The 15209-nt window shown below is 47.3% G+C and overlaps 1 protein-coding gene across 1 annotated transcript in view; it reads left to right on the top strand.

Moving 5' to 3' along the window:
• The window catches only part of PITRM1 (pitrilysin metallopeptidase 1), a 1609076-nt gene that overhangs the window by 417623 nt on the left and 1176244 nt on the right, over positions 1-15209 (top strand). Inside the window, exon 11 of the mRNA XM_069648021.1 lies at positions 12790-12903. Coding sequence (XP_069504122.1) covers positions 12790-12903 — 114 coding nt within the window. The remainder of the gene's footprint in view (positions 1-12789; positions 12904-15209) is intronic.

Raw genomic sequence — 15209 nt, 5'->3', positions numbered from 1 at the left:
TATGCTTATTTCCATTATTATTTCTCCATCATCCTCACCATCAGTGAACAATTCCTCATCTGTTATGTCTCGTAGCATTACATTTGGGTCTTTGCATAACACAGTCCTCCACTCGCACCCCTGCGTGTCCAGTCCTATGACCACAATACGTTTACTGGATACTTGAACTGCCTCAATGTGTATGGACATTATCGTGCCTGGTACAATGTCTGTGTGTGCAATTGGGCGAAATATGAAATCTGATGGTGTTCTCCATTCTTTTCTCGTTCTTTCTGGCACCACCCGTGACAACACCTTGATACCATATATGAACATGCTTATATCAATGGGTACCCCTCGCACCACAACTTCATTCATTCATCACTGTGCTGATCATCAACATTGCTCGTACTGGGCACACTCCCAGTATTGAGCACACTATTCCTCCTTCTGTAAAAGAGATTGTCATATTCAATTTGCTTAACAAATCTCTACCCAGCAGATTTATTGGCGCGTCTTCGTGGTACAGTAAGGGTGTGCACACGGTTTTACCCCCCACCGTTATATCAAGATCTTTAGTGTAAGGAACTTTTAAAATAGCCCCAGAGAACCCCTGTGTCTCTAAATTCCTGCCTGAGAGCGGAAACCGCCCTTCCATAAGGCATGATTTCTGTGCTCCAGAGTCTACCATGAAGATAAACTGCTTATTTCCTATCTCTGCCCCCAATGTCAATCTGGAAAAAGGAATACCCTTCATTTGAATGATAGACGTAACTTGATGGCCGTGGGCCAAACGTATTATGCACCGAATTATAGAAATATAAACTGCTATGCTTGACCAACGAGCGGCCATTTTAAATGTAGCAAGAATCGCCATTTTGCTTGTTAACCATTGCTCATTGCTTTCTGTCTAAAAACTGCTTTGCAGCTTGCAATTCTTGCGGATTCTGCTTACTCTGCTCAACTGTTAACATTGTTGTCTGAATATGAAAGGACAAGGTCGCGGGACTGAAGAGTTTGTTGAAACTCCTCATGAGTAGCCCAGAGAGGAATGCCCACGCTCCCTCTCTGTAGCCTTGGGAGAGAGCTGCAGGGCATTTAATCACTCCACAGCTGCCAGCCAGTCTCGTACGATGGTAGAATATGTTAGAATAAAACAGCTAAAGGCTTGAATTATGCTCTTCCTACGGCCCCCCTTCGCAAAACCCTTTAGAACGTGTCGGCTCCTAGGACACGAATAGTAACTCATAGATAGCAAAGCTTGGAATATGGCTCTTCCCCCGTGTGCAGCTTGCTTCCAAGAACAGAACCACTGTGTTCTGTTCAACAACTAAAAGATGCCTCCGCACTTTCTAATTGCACATTGTTACTAGAATAGACATCGAAAGTGTCATAATCGTCATACTCGTCGGAAATGTCCATCGTCATCCCGAGTTCAAAGGAACTTAATAAAGAGGGGTGTTAAACATGACATTGCTGATTGTATGATATGCATTTTGTATATATGTAACTGATGTACGTAATTCACTCTCTTGCGTCCCTCGAGGTCTAGGAAACTCACGTCGCGGGGCGTGAGATCAGAATTGGCCAATTGATACTATTTTTTGCTTGCAATAAACCCTAGCATTGGGAATTTGAACCTCGTGTCTGGCGCATCTTTTCGTGTATGGTTATTGCCTCGTTTCCATAGCACGAGGGACCCCCAGGGGCCCCTTTCACCACTAGTGGTTCCTCTTCTGCACATAGGGTGGTGGATAGGACTGGACACGCAAGTGTTCCTTGTGGGCTGTCCTAATCTGAATGTCTTTCTTGCCCTGGCACGGAGAAGACATTATCTCCGATCACTGTCACGCTGCGGTACGGTGCAGGTGCACCGTTCGCAGATGTTGAATAACAATTACTGGTCACGCTTCCCACTGCATTTTGTCTTGCCATTGGTTATGGTGGTGGTTGCTGTCCTTGCTCTACCTGAGGTTCGTTATAGCAGTAGTCTTGTTGTCTCCCACTTCCCATTGGTAGCCCGTAGGGGCTACCTGGGTGCGGACACCCCCAACCTTGTTCGTTCTCCATGGGCTGTTGCCCCTGGAAATACCCTGAAGACCGCATCCTACAATCTCTAGAGTAGTGTCCCCATCTCCCACAGTTCCAGCACGACCCTTGGGGTCCGCCTCTCATTCTTTGGCCGCCAAATCCCCTATTTCCCATACCTCCAAACCCCCCCCTCTCTGGCCACGGTACCCACCTCTTCCTCTTGCCGGTCGGTCTTGCCACTGTTGTCCACCGTATTGCTCTTCTCTGTTCCACTGTCCCGGCCCTCTTCTAGCCCGTAGTGCTGCTATTGTTGCTGGTCTGTTCCCTGCTCCTTCCTCCCCCTCGTTTTCTCGGTCTGTGGTTGTGCTGGCGTTGACAGCGGCGACCTTCACTAATTTGTTCTGTACCAGCTTCGACCCGTCTGCCAGCCTTTTTTGTTCTATCTCATTTTCTTTCTTTGATCCTCCTGCAGTGGTGCACAATTATACTCTGTATTTCAGGCCAGCCCTTGGCTTCTATCCCAGCTATTTTGTCCAAGGCCTTCTGCACCTCCTTCTGGAGCCCCTTCTTGATGATAAAATAAAACAAGGCAGTGGACTGGTTCCACGCCGTGCCAGTTTCACTTCTATATAAATCCTACACCCGTAGTATGAATTGCGTAGGATCCTCGTTCTCCTCCATTGTACACTGCATCACTAAATGTAAATCTGGAATATCTGGAAACGTGCACCTCAATGCATCCCATACCTGTGCTCGAACATTATTGAACGCCGATCAATCATGGCGATCACAACTCATTGTTGCTCCAGGGAATCCGGCTCTTTCCCACACTGCGTCTGCTTGGTCACCGATTGCTGACACTAATAAGCTCTTCCCAATCCTCTATTGCTAGCAGCACTCCTGCTGTGTTTTTCTCAAAGGCGTGTATCCATTTCCCGGCCCCTCCCGACAGTGGGGGGAGGACCTTTAGCCAGTTGTTTTTGTCCATTTGTGCCCACGGAATGTAATGTGGCCTACCTGCTCCTTTATGTATCAATGGCATTTGCAACTTGTGTTTCTTCCCTATCTTACTACCGCACCTTTCTTTGTCTTACTTACCATCATATTTCCCTCTCGCTGTCTTAACCTACCCTGCCATAGTGGTGGCGATGGTGTGTCTGGGTACCGGCGGTTTGGCAGTGGGGACCCTGTCTCGGCAGCTGCCTCTTCATATTCATCTAAGTCACTCCACACTTCTTCTATTTCTGATTCTTGCTCATTGTTTCCTTCACATCCTTCTCCTCTCTCACTTTCTGGGGTAGGTGGGTGTATAATCCTCACGGGTTTGTCATTTAGATGGAATAGGAACTCCCCTGACCACCACTCCTTCTCTTGCCCTTGTGGTATGCGTGTTCGTTGTGATGATACTGACCGCGCTGGCTCTGAGATCGCTTGCACCATTTCTCCTGCTGTGCTTAATGTTGGTGTTAGATCCGCTATAGATAATGGTGGCACCTCTCCTCCTCCTGGCAGCATCTGGCTCCTATCGCATAATGCTCGTAGCCGCGTTATCTCCATCTGTGCATGTGCTAGCTGGTGGTCTAATTCTCCAGTGATCTGTGCTAAATTCACGGGGGGTGCGCTTGTTGGGCCATACAAACATCCTTTATCATAAGGGGGTGGTGCTGTGGCAACTGCTCCTGTTGTAGGTGTAGGAGTTGGACATGCTGGTACGGACAGGGGCTCACTACATCCTACTGCTGGTCTGGACATAAGAGGGTATATTTTCGTTGCATCGCCTTCAGCTGTAGTGGTTGTGCACTCGCCCTTTGGTGTTCCACTTACCTCTTCCTGTGTTCTCTGTGTTTCATTCCCCTTCTCCTTGCTTACCTCTGCTGCAGGTGCAACTTCCTCAAACATTCGCCATAGGTCTAGTACTTCCCTTCTGTTTTTCAATTGTTTCCCCTTATACCTTGCTAACAAGTGTGTATATACTAGATCTAATACTGTCATGATGCCTAGCCCCGGGAGCAGGCATCTAGACATTTAGTAAAACCTCAGCAGCCCTGGCTAGGGGCTATCTGGGTTCAGTCCTGGCGCCTAAGGCGCCAGGCTCATAGTCATTACTTACCTCAGGCAAACCATGCTGCAAATGACTCCAATCCAACATGAAGCCTGAAAGGGACTATTTTTCTACAGGGGCTATTTTTTACTCGGTTGTGGTTCTAGGGACTACTTTTGAGGCTATTTAAACCACGCCCGACTAGCAACACACGCTTCGCGTTATTCTGCATCCAGCAGCGTAACGCTCACTGTGCCTGCAGCCTGCATCCAGTCTTCTGCCACGCCCGCCTCGAATCCGGAGCTCCTAAAACAAAGAGGAAAGAAAGGGACAAGGTTAGAGAAAAAAACATATTTCAATTCCACACCTGATTCTGGATCCATCTCGTCTGCGGACCTGTAAAGAACATTTCTGCACGCGCCGCACCTCCAGCTGCAGCGCCGCGCCATACTCACCAGTCTTCACAGCATCCTTCGGGTCGGCGCTGCCTCCATCATTTCTTCGCCGTACTTCGTCACCTAGGAGACAAAAGAAAACCACAAGGTGAGCCGAGGGAACCAACAAATATAATTCTTACCACCATAGACTTACCTGATTTACCACCGGAGGCATCCTTTCGTGAATCTCCATATTTTCACATGCAGCATCTGTAAAGAGAGACAAAACAACACGTTTTCCACGTGCAACATTTACCGGACAGCGCCGGGTAATACAGACTCTTACCTGAGCGCCACCAGCTGCCACAAGAGCATCTTTTCACAAGCCAGCTGCAAGACAAGGAAGGAAGGGGGGAACAAGAGTGAACATTGGACATATTGAACTCTATGAACTTAATACTTACTGGTCTTCACCAGGAACCTCCGAGTCAATACTCTCCGGAACTCTCCCGAGCCTTCAAACCAGTGAAGTAACTGGAATCGACGCGCCCCTGCAAATCCACACAGGATGGAGAGCTCATCTTTCAAGAATATAACGTGAGATTGCTGTGAGGGCATTTCGGAGGTGATTAGTTGGGGAGGACTGTGGGGGTGCCATCACTTGAATCCACAAGTGGCTAAATCCATCTCTCCACTTGCAGGAGAATATTTCTACGGGTTAAGCAGACAAGATTAGGAGGGCAGATCCAGTCAGTCATCGCTGCACTACGCATCACGTGGGTGGAGACCGCAGATGTCCGGGTCCGACCGACGCCCCTGTGGGAGCCAGGTGAGCGTAACAAATACTCTTTTGTCGAATGACCCACCTTCTGGCCAGATTGGTGTCACACTGTCCCCTTTTATCTCCGTCAACCATTGATCATGATATTTTTGTACTTTCTCACTGTATAACGGAAGGTGCTAGTGGTGTTATTCCTCCCATGATGATGTGTTTCCTTCCCTTCCTCTGTCTGTACTTAACTTTTGACCTCCCTTCCCACTTAATCACTTCTTCACCAGTTGGATAATATATCACGAACTTTGTCAAGTACTTGTAATTTGTATGTATATATATGTATCAAGATATATATATCTATCATCCCCCCTTTCAACGTTAACCTTTTAGTTATTGCATGGTGAAATTCAACAGTTCATTGTTGCATAGTTTGCCACTTTAACCACAAATTAATCACAGTACTTGGATATCCTTGACAAAAAATGGACAGAACATAAAAGCACATATAACACTTATCATGCACATGCACTACCTGTGTGCGTTTTCTTCCCCGTTGCTCCCTTTTTTCCCACTCCCTTTCCCGTTTCACCTACTCTTCTCATTCACTCCCCACCTCTTACACCCTCTTACTCTTTTCCAAGAATCCTTTCGTACCCAGAAAAAGAATGTTCTAAATAACTACTCCGAGTCTACTCAATATACGAGACTCCTACTATTTTCTCTGTAACTTCACTTATTTATTCTGCACTGGATGAGACAATGCTACGCATCGCCGCCTTCTACCCCGTTCGGGCTAGGATACCACTTCTCTTTTTTCTCTTCACTTCATACCAAAACCTAATGGCCATATAAAGAATAGATCAGAAAAGCCTCATCATCACTCACACAGGCCCTACTCTTTCCCTGCTACCCGTTACCACCTGTCCCACCTATTTCCCCCTTACCTTTCCTTCGTAACCTTCGCAACCTGCACGCGCGTGTTCAGTCAGGTGACCCGAGGATCGCCGCTCGCAGTCCGACCCGAGTCAGGCTCGCACCCCAACCAAGCCGTGGCCCGCCTCAGCAAGCAGCTTTTCAGTCGGGTTTTCTTCAACCGGGAACCCTTGATCCTTCTTTGTAGTGTGCGCAGGTTGGTCGGCCGCAGAGGCGATGGTTTTGCTGGGGGGCGACCCGGATCTCGGCGCCGGCCTCGAGGCACCTCTCCGATCACGTCGCAGGGGGTCACCAAATGTTTGTGCCCACCCTGATTAACACGTGTAAAGATGAATAAGACAGACACTCCCTGGACAGGGAATAAGGCACAAAAGCGCAGGCTGCGAGAGTTCCAAGGACGGTTTATCTAGATCTCAGAGAGCGCTCTGACTACATTAAAGTTACAACACATTTATATAGTACATCTACATTTTTGACATATGATGCTACGTTGGCCCCAGGATTGGTCAGCCGTGGTGGTGAGTTAGGTGTGGGCATCATCTCTTCCTCCGGGTTGGTTGCTTGGTTGGCGGGAGGATTGACGTCAGACATTGTGCTCCGGATCGGTGAAGGTCAGGTCGCTGTGAAACACGATGGTCACTATCTAAGCTAAGAAAATACATTCTGAATAAGGCATGCACTAAATAACAGTTGATCAAAAGACTCTTAGTAGTGTATCATGTCGTTATACAAATCACTCAAGGGCTTACACCATCTACACATTTGGGTTACGCAGGTCACAGATTTAAGAGCCTTGACCACTATAATACTGTCATTGAACTATAGGGTTAGTCTCACAAGAATCTCAGGTATGTGGCATTTGTTAGTACTGTGCACGATATACTGCACCAGGGTCTAATGTTAGCTGGGGGGGTCTGTTGGGTGGGCTTCATAGCGAGGTTGGCAGTCTGGCACATGAAAGGGATGCCTTGCTAGGAGCAAGGGTTAGAATGGCAATAAGTTTCGACTTGCGAGGGTAAGAGGGCAAGGACACTTTTGTGGAGATGGACGAGCTCTGTGCTTGGCTCATGTCGGTTCACATGCAGGACAGTGATCTCACAGGAAAAGGGATGTCTTACATTCATTATTTGTTGCAAGCAGCTCCGGCCTCAGCGTGAGAACGGAGCCGCAGAGTTTTCCTGTTGGTGTGGGGACGAGGGTGGGGGCTATGTGCTCCGAGCTGCGGCGGCGGGCAAAGGGGAGAGATGCGTTTTGTACTATCGCAGTGAGGCCTAGTTACCAAGATGGAGTCGAAAGGGGGTACAGAAAATGGATGCAATGTGTCCTGCTCGGTGGTCCCATCTGCGCGAATATAACTAAAAGTTAGTATCGCCTAAGGGCAAGGGGCGTACCCACCACTTAGAGGCACTTGGTCCAAGTTCGGTACTGAGAAGTGACAGTAGAGGGGCCCATTGGCCCCTCGCTCCCACGCAGGTGCCATTGGCATAAGATTCCCCCATAGCTTAAGTAAGCATGGGGCTATGATGTCCTTGTATATCTTGTATAATTCCATCGTCGACGCCCTGTTCTTTGCACGAGGCCAGTGAGGAGATGGCTTCATTTATTTCTTCTAATGTCACTGCCTCACGGACTTCTTTGCCTATGGTAGTGAGTGCTGTCTCCGCTAGGTACTGGTTGACGCTCTCCTGGGTACAAGTGTCTGTTCTAGCGTATAATTTCTTACAGTATTTCTCAAATATTTCATTTGACTTGCATTTTAGTTAGTAACTGTCTCTCCTCACTCTCTATGCCTGCAATGGTCTGCGAGCTTCGATAGCACAGGATCACTCCGGCCAGATAGCGGCCGGGCCGATCTTCCTCCCCGTATCTACAAGCTTGAGCCAGCGCCATTGTAAGGTGCATTTCTTGATCCGCCAGTTCACAGAACTTCAGTAGGTTCCCTTTAATGATTCCCAGAAGGGCCCTGTCCCCTGTGTTGCCATACTCGTTTTCGAGCCTGTGCAGTTCCTGCTATAATTCCCTCATGGTATTCTTTAGGATCCCAGATGTAACCGAAATCGCTGTTCCCCGTAACCACACTTTAAATGTTTACCATATTTTTGTATATTGTGGGACTGTGCCCCGTTAGTTTTAAAGAATATCTGTATTTCTTCATGTAAGGCTGATATCAGAGTGGCAGCTGATAGGGCCGGTGGAGACATCCACCATAGTGGTAGAGGCTTAGGTGTCATACTCAATGTAATGTGCATTGTGGTTGGTGATTGGCTTGATGGGGTACGTGGCGCCCTGCATCCTTTGCATCAGTGTCGCTGACATCAACCAGTAGTCAATCCGGGACATTGCGTCATGGACTGACGAGTAATGTGTATTTGTTTACTTCTGGGTGTTCCTCTCTCGATACATCCACTAATTCATACAAGGTAATTATTTGTTGAATCGTTTGAGCAGTTGCTGTGAGTCCTCGTTGTCTGGCACTGGATCTGATATGGCATTTATAATACGCCTATACACTGTCTCGAGATTTGTGTATAGAAGGCGGGATCATCGATGTTTAGACCATATGTGTTTACCAACATTCTTTTTCCCTGCTAGTTCGCATCTGATAACTGATTTCCCTTCAGTGTCTACCTGGACGTCATTAGCACTGAAAGCCAATGATTTATGTATCGGCGTGAGTACTTTCCTCGATTGGGATGAGTAGGATGTGTAGTGCCTTTGTTGTCCCCATTTAGGTGCAAACCCATTGTGCTTAGAGCCCAATGCATGCGTTTCTTGAAGCATCATAATTTTGGGAGAATATCTTTCGCTGTTTGCTACGACCTGTCTGGCTTTAATGGGGTTGTTAAGACCCCTCACATTCCATGAGATCAGTCCTATTGAATCACCCATTTGTTTTATGCTGTCGTTCTGCTTTCCCGTACCAGTGTACCTCCTTGTGACAACCATAATATGTTCCCATGTCTGTCTATGAACCGGTTTGCCAACTTATAAATAACATTCCTGCCTCCACTTGTTCTGGTGCGGCATTCCAAACTGCCCAGGCAGGGTTTCGCCCCTAAACCTTCAACTTTCTAAACTACCCCCCCCTCCTCCCACCACCCTCACAATCTACCCCAACTTGATGTGCCCATTGTGTAGCCATGGAACTTCCCAGGTGCACGTTGTTTGCAGCTACGATTGCTTGGTCTGCAAGTTGAGTGTCTCCGTACATGCTTCATGTAAGCCACCTTTTTCGTGCCTCTACATTTGACATAAACTGTTGCATTAAGGATACAGTGTATTCTCCCACTCAGTCACCGAAGTCCTCTGGTCTTCCTTCTATTCTTGGATCTTGGTTCTGGTCCTCACTGTCGGCTGCCGCGGAGGGGTTGGACACCTCCACCTAGTTCATGACATGGGTAGGATTCACAAAAAAGTGTGCTCTCCCTCCATCTTGAATTCACAGTTTTGCTGGCAACATCAATGCGTATGGGACCCGTCTTGCTCTCAGTAATCGTTTCACTGGGTCGTTGGTTCTCCTCTGGGTTTGTATCCCAGCCGACAAATCTGTGTAGATGTGTATATTGTTTCGTACCCTAACTGTCCCTTGCTCTCTTGATAATTTCTGGATGTGGTCTCAGTCTCTGTAATTGAGCATCTTGGTGATGATTGTGCGTGGCGGGCGCCTAGTCTAGGTACGGGGGCGAAGGTGCAGTGTGCACGTTCCACCAAGAAGTGCTCAGAGGAAACACCCAATTCAAATAGGGTTTTCAAAAGTGTCTCAGTAAATGATTACATTGGGCACTTACATGCCGCCTCCGGCACCCCGACTATACATGTATTGTTTCTCCTTGAGTGCGAATTTAGGTCCTCGCATTTGCCTCTCACTTTAAGTACTGTCTTTAAGCTGGCAGTATCTTGGTCATGTTGTCCCACCTTGTCCACTACTTTGCCAATTCTGGTCTCTGCTTCTTTTTATATGTCTGCTCTCCTTTTCTAACTTGGATATGAGTGATCCTATTGTTGCAACAATGTCATCCAGTTTGACATTTACTGGCATGAATCCGCTTTGCATGGCCGATAGTAAATCCTTGTGGATTGTCTGTTCTCTCTGATCTGCTGGCCGCGGCCAAGGTGGTAGCGGGGGAGGTGTTAGACGTCCCTTCGATGAGGGTTTAGGACCTGGTAAATGAGTCCATTGGCTCTTTTTTCTTCCTTGCACCTTTCGTCATTCTATGTAGTTGCGTCTAAAAGAGGAGATAAGTCCGCGGGTACCAGAGGTGTTGCTGGCCCTTTTTCCAGCTATAGACCTGTCTCGTAGTGTCTTCGGTGAGGGCTCCTTCTTTGCCCTTTCGCTTTGGGGGTACCTACTTAATAATACAGTTTCCTTAGTGGGTGTTTGAATTTTGGTTGTGGTCCTCTTTTCATGATCTGCACAATTTAAGGAGCCCCCTTCTCAGTTTCAGATGTCTTTTGTTTTATATGACTTGGCATTTGACGGGGAGACTGCGTCCCGGATACGTGCTCCTGGTCTGGTGCTCGGCTCCTCAGGTTTAAGATGGCACCTTGCCCACATTTATATATTATGAAGCCACAGAGATGCTCCCCCTGTCTGGTATTGGTGTTGTCCCACATCGACTTGGGGGGCCTCACACTGAATTGCTGTTGGCCACGCAGACAGGGGAGAAGCAGGAGCGGCCTGTGAATATGAGCACGTTGTTTTAGGAGTTGTGTGCTGCTGCTGTAAAGATGCTCCTCAATTTCGTGTCCAATGGAGCCTTCACTTGCTGTGGCCTTTGTCGGGTTATTCACCCGATGTGACTCGCGTATTGCTGCGGTCTTGTGTAACGTTTTATGGTCCGATTACCTTCTCTATGCGCCTCCCGAGTCATTTAGTTCTACACGACCGTCTCTTCAGTGGCGTGTAGTGTGGGGAGGGGAGGGGGACGCCCAGCTGTTCCGATTTCCCCGAGTGGTGTTTTTGCCTTGTCCTGCATTGAATGTGGGAGTCCTCCAGTCCGGGGCAGCAGAGTTACCTTTCTCGCCAGTCCCGCGCTGGTCTTCGTTTCTTCTCCCACTCGCCACAGGTCAGGCACTTGGTCGAGACGCCCCCCACGGGCAGCCGCAGCGCCGGTCTACAGTTTGGGCTTCTCCTTCCAGACCCGGAGGTCTGGATCAGCGTCTGAGCATGTCTTGCACCGCAGAATTTGCATTCTGCCTTTTCTCCGCCATCATTGCATTCGGCAAGTCCAGCTTTCGCTCTCTGCTGCCGTGGGCTGTTGACTTTCTTGCGACGCTTAAATGAGGAAGATGTTCAGCACTTCTGAGGATATTTTAAAGATCAGGATGTTGACTAACACGGAGCTTCTCGTTCAGGCAGCCATTCTCTTTGCTGCTCGACAGCGCCCCCTCGACACTTTCTTTTTGCTTTGGCTGGACTCCTGACCTAACTTTCTGCTCATCTGAGCCTTCTCCTTTACTTCCCTTTTTGCTCCTTCTTATGGGGAAACTGATTAGTTCATATGACTATTGGTACTGAGAGCCTGTCTCATAGAGAATTTCTTGTATTACAATTGCACATATCATCTTTAAAGCAGCGTTATTCAAACTGTGGGGCATGCGCGCATGTCCAGGGGTGGTGCACCCACTGTCTGAAAATGTGTAAAAATAGAAAAGGATCAGGTTCCTGTTCCAGCAACTAGCAAGCAGCAGCCCAATCCAGTATGTCTCCGGCCTCACATGCTCAGTGTAACATGGACTTGGCCGATGTAGCAAGGGTTGGTGATATGGGCATTTTCGGAGTTGGGAACAGGAAATGAATGCAGCTCAGGAAAGCTGTTTGTATTTCCTTTGCAACATGAACAGTCTTCCAAGCTACATTTATCTCCTGATCCTGGTTTGATAACTGCAAGGTAAGTGCTGTTTTTTTGGTTTTACTTTACCCCACTGTTCAGGGCATTTGGTCCCTGCTCCATACCCCCAACTTTCCGTACACAGGTGTTGTGGTTCTTAGGCTGGGCGTTTTATGCCCCCAGAAGTGGTTTGGCATCAACTTAAAAAGAAAAAAAAAAGCTAGACCCCCACCCCACCACCGATACCCAGTTGCACTATTGATGGCATTCAGTCCCTGCTCCAGACTCCTAGCCTTCGGCATACAGGTGTTGGGGGTCTGGACGAGTCTCTTATGCCCCCAAAAGTGGGATCAGAGAAAGAAGGTGGATAGTGTTGAAGAGGCATGTAGCGACCTTGGCTTAAATGAAGAAAACTCGACCACCCCCTCACTCGTGACACCCTGCTCTGTCAAGAGCATGGGCGATTGCGGGGTGGGGTGTGGGGGGAGAGGGTCTAGTGTAATCCAGGCCTCTGCATCCCCCTTCACGGCACTGGCAACCTGATCCTACTATTGAGGCAGGTGGCCCCGGCTGAAGGTCACAGTCCCCATTGTTTTACACATGTACTTGTCAGGGCAAGCGTGTTGTGCTGGGCATTGGCTGTCTGAACAACATATGCAGCAATCTGACAATGGAGTCCATGCTGCCTTTTCAAATTAAATGCATTGATTTTCAGCATTGGCTGTACTAAAGACGAAATACTGCACAAGACGAAGTAAGCTCTGCAGCAACACTTTATTCATTCCTAGGTTGCCCATTTAAAGTACCTTTTTGCTTTTACAGGTATAATGGCAACACAAGAGAAGCTTACTTTAGTGTGGGCCTGCAGGGTATCACAGAGGATAGCAGTGAAACTGTGAAGCAGATTATTTCAAGAACTATTGATGACGTTATTGAGTAAGTGTTGTTTGATTCCTTTTTATTTTTCTTTCCAGTAGATTGTGTTGGCTAAGGCAAATGCAGCCAAGCGACTTGTATCCAGTTAAGATGTTCCCTATGGTAAAGTAGCATGAATGCTTTGTCTGTGGGTTTTTGTAGTATTTAAACCAGGCAGCAGGGACAGGTAAACAGGAGGCACGCTGACACAAGTAAGTAGAAATGTGAAGTAGCTTTATTGTTTCAGGGTACAGATAAGAAAGGGAGGTAGGGAGCTATACTAAACCATCCTGTAATCCTTAACTGTCACTCCTGGAACTTTGAGCGCACATCAAGGTTCCAGCCAGGTTAAACATTCTAATGCTTGCATAAATGTACTGATGCAAGCCCAATAATACTACACATCCCCCTTTGTTACACAATAAAAACACTTTTGCTAAAACCTACATCAAACTCGACAAAACAAACTTACTATGAGCCATACCAAACATCAACCACCAAACACACACTACATTCATAACCCTTATAGCGTATCAACATTTGCGTACCTAACATTCTAACTCCAACACAGAATAACCAAACAACCACCTACCCAGGACTGCCACTCCCAGGTCTCACAGCTGCCACCTGCAAGCACAAACCACACTCAATACCACTTTCGTTCACCATCTAAGCATATTCACCTTCCACCCTGCCTGCCACTCAGGGACTCTGGCCTGCCACGCCTGCAGCACTAACTCATCCATCACATAAACACCAACTAACCATCTGCAACATACCAATAAACATAATCTGCATACTCACTCACAATCCACCATCCATTCACCACACAGAAAAACCTGCAATAGTCCAATCGAATTGCCAACACAGCTGTACCAAACACAACCAACCACACAGAACACCAACTACCCCCAAGAAACATATAAAAGCAGGAAAATTACAGGAAAGCCACAGACAATACAAAGAGCACATAAAAAGAAACGTACCTGCCAAAGGGACAGCACGCCAGGAAAACACAGTGACGGAAGGTTTATCAGGCCTTCGTCAAAGTATTAGAACTAGTAGCATGCATGCCATAAAATTGCGCAAAAAAAACATAGGCCATAACTTCCACCCGTTATTGCTATCATACAGGTCTTTATATTCATCCAGACATCACACAGTAATTATACTCATCTGGCACTACAGGGGTAACCATATTCATCCGAGCACCACACAAAAACAATATTCCCCAGTATCACAAAGGTACTTTCACCTCGTCATAACCATTATATGGATCCGGACATCACACATGTAATTATATTAATCTGGTAACACACAGGTACTTTCACCACGTCATTATCATTATATGGGTCACTTTACTCATCCGGCTATCACACAGGTAACTGTGTTCATCCGGGCATCACACTCTTCATTCATCAGGCATGGACCTCACCATATAGCCTCAATCTCATGGGCAAGGGTACAAATATCATAGCAATCACAAATATCTGTCGGCTCATTCTCAACATAACTTCATTACATTGGGCTTCTTTTCATAAACCACAAATGCGCGCTCACTGCACAATATAATTGCATTCCATAAATACATTAGCGTGCCCAATAAACAATATAATTTGCATTCCATAAATTAATTTGCGTGCCCAGTACGCAATATCATTTCATCTTTATGCAATATGCATCCATTATGCAATATTATTCCGTTTCATAAATTACATTACATTACATTTCCTATCACTCGATATCCTTGAATCTTATAAATTCATTTAATAAATTCACTATATAAATACATAACCATACTCTTACATCCCGTCCCCTTTCCTCCATACTGTATGGGCGTCCCTTCCAAGGGACGGGAGACGGTACCTTTTTCACCAGAAAAAAACCTTCTCCTTTAAAGTTTGAGGCGTGCGGGGGTGCGGCCCAGGGAGCATGCACTGACCTGATTCAGCCCTCCGGCGCCATACCTCAGTACTCTTTTCCGCATCGACGGAAACGGGCTGAATTCACCAGCGCTCCTGGGTTTGGCTTCGGCCATGTAATTCCACGCACAGATACTTTTTCTCTTTGTCTTCTTTTTTGTCTTTTTATCATTCAGGTACTCGGTCCTCCAGGCGCCATGCTCCTCCCTGGCTCATGTCGACCTCTACAGGGTTTAGCAGGTGTCCATCCTGCAACGGGCTCTTCCCTACTTCAGACCACCACGCCCTCTGCCTACGTTGCCTTGGCCCAGACCACGGTTGGCAATCTTGTTCAGCGTGTGACTCTCTGTCCTCAAAAGCACTGAAGAACAGACTAGCCAAGTGGAGGGAGCTTTTCCAGAAGTT

Source organism: Ambystoma mexicanum, chromosome 2q (genome assembly GCF_040938575.1).
Source record: "Ambystoma mexicanum isolate Mex_15411 chromosome 2q, UKY_AmexF1_1, whole genome shotgun sequence".
In the NCBI taxonomy this organism is placed as follows: domain Eukaryota; kingdom Metazoa; phylum Chordata; class Amphibia; order Caudata; family Ambystomatidae; genus Ambystoma; species Ambystoma mexicanum.
This window is presented reverse-complemented; position numbering and strand designations above follow the sequence as displayed.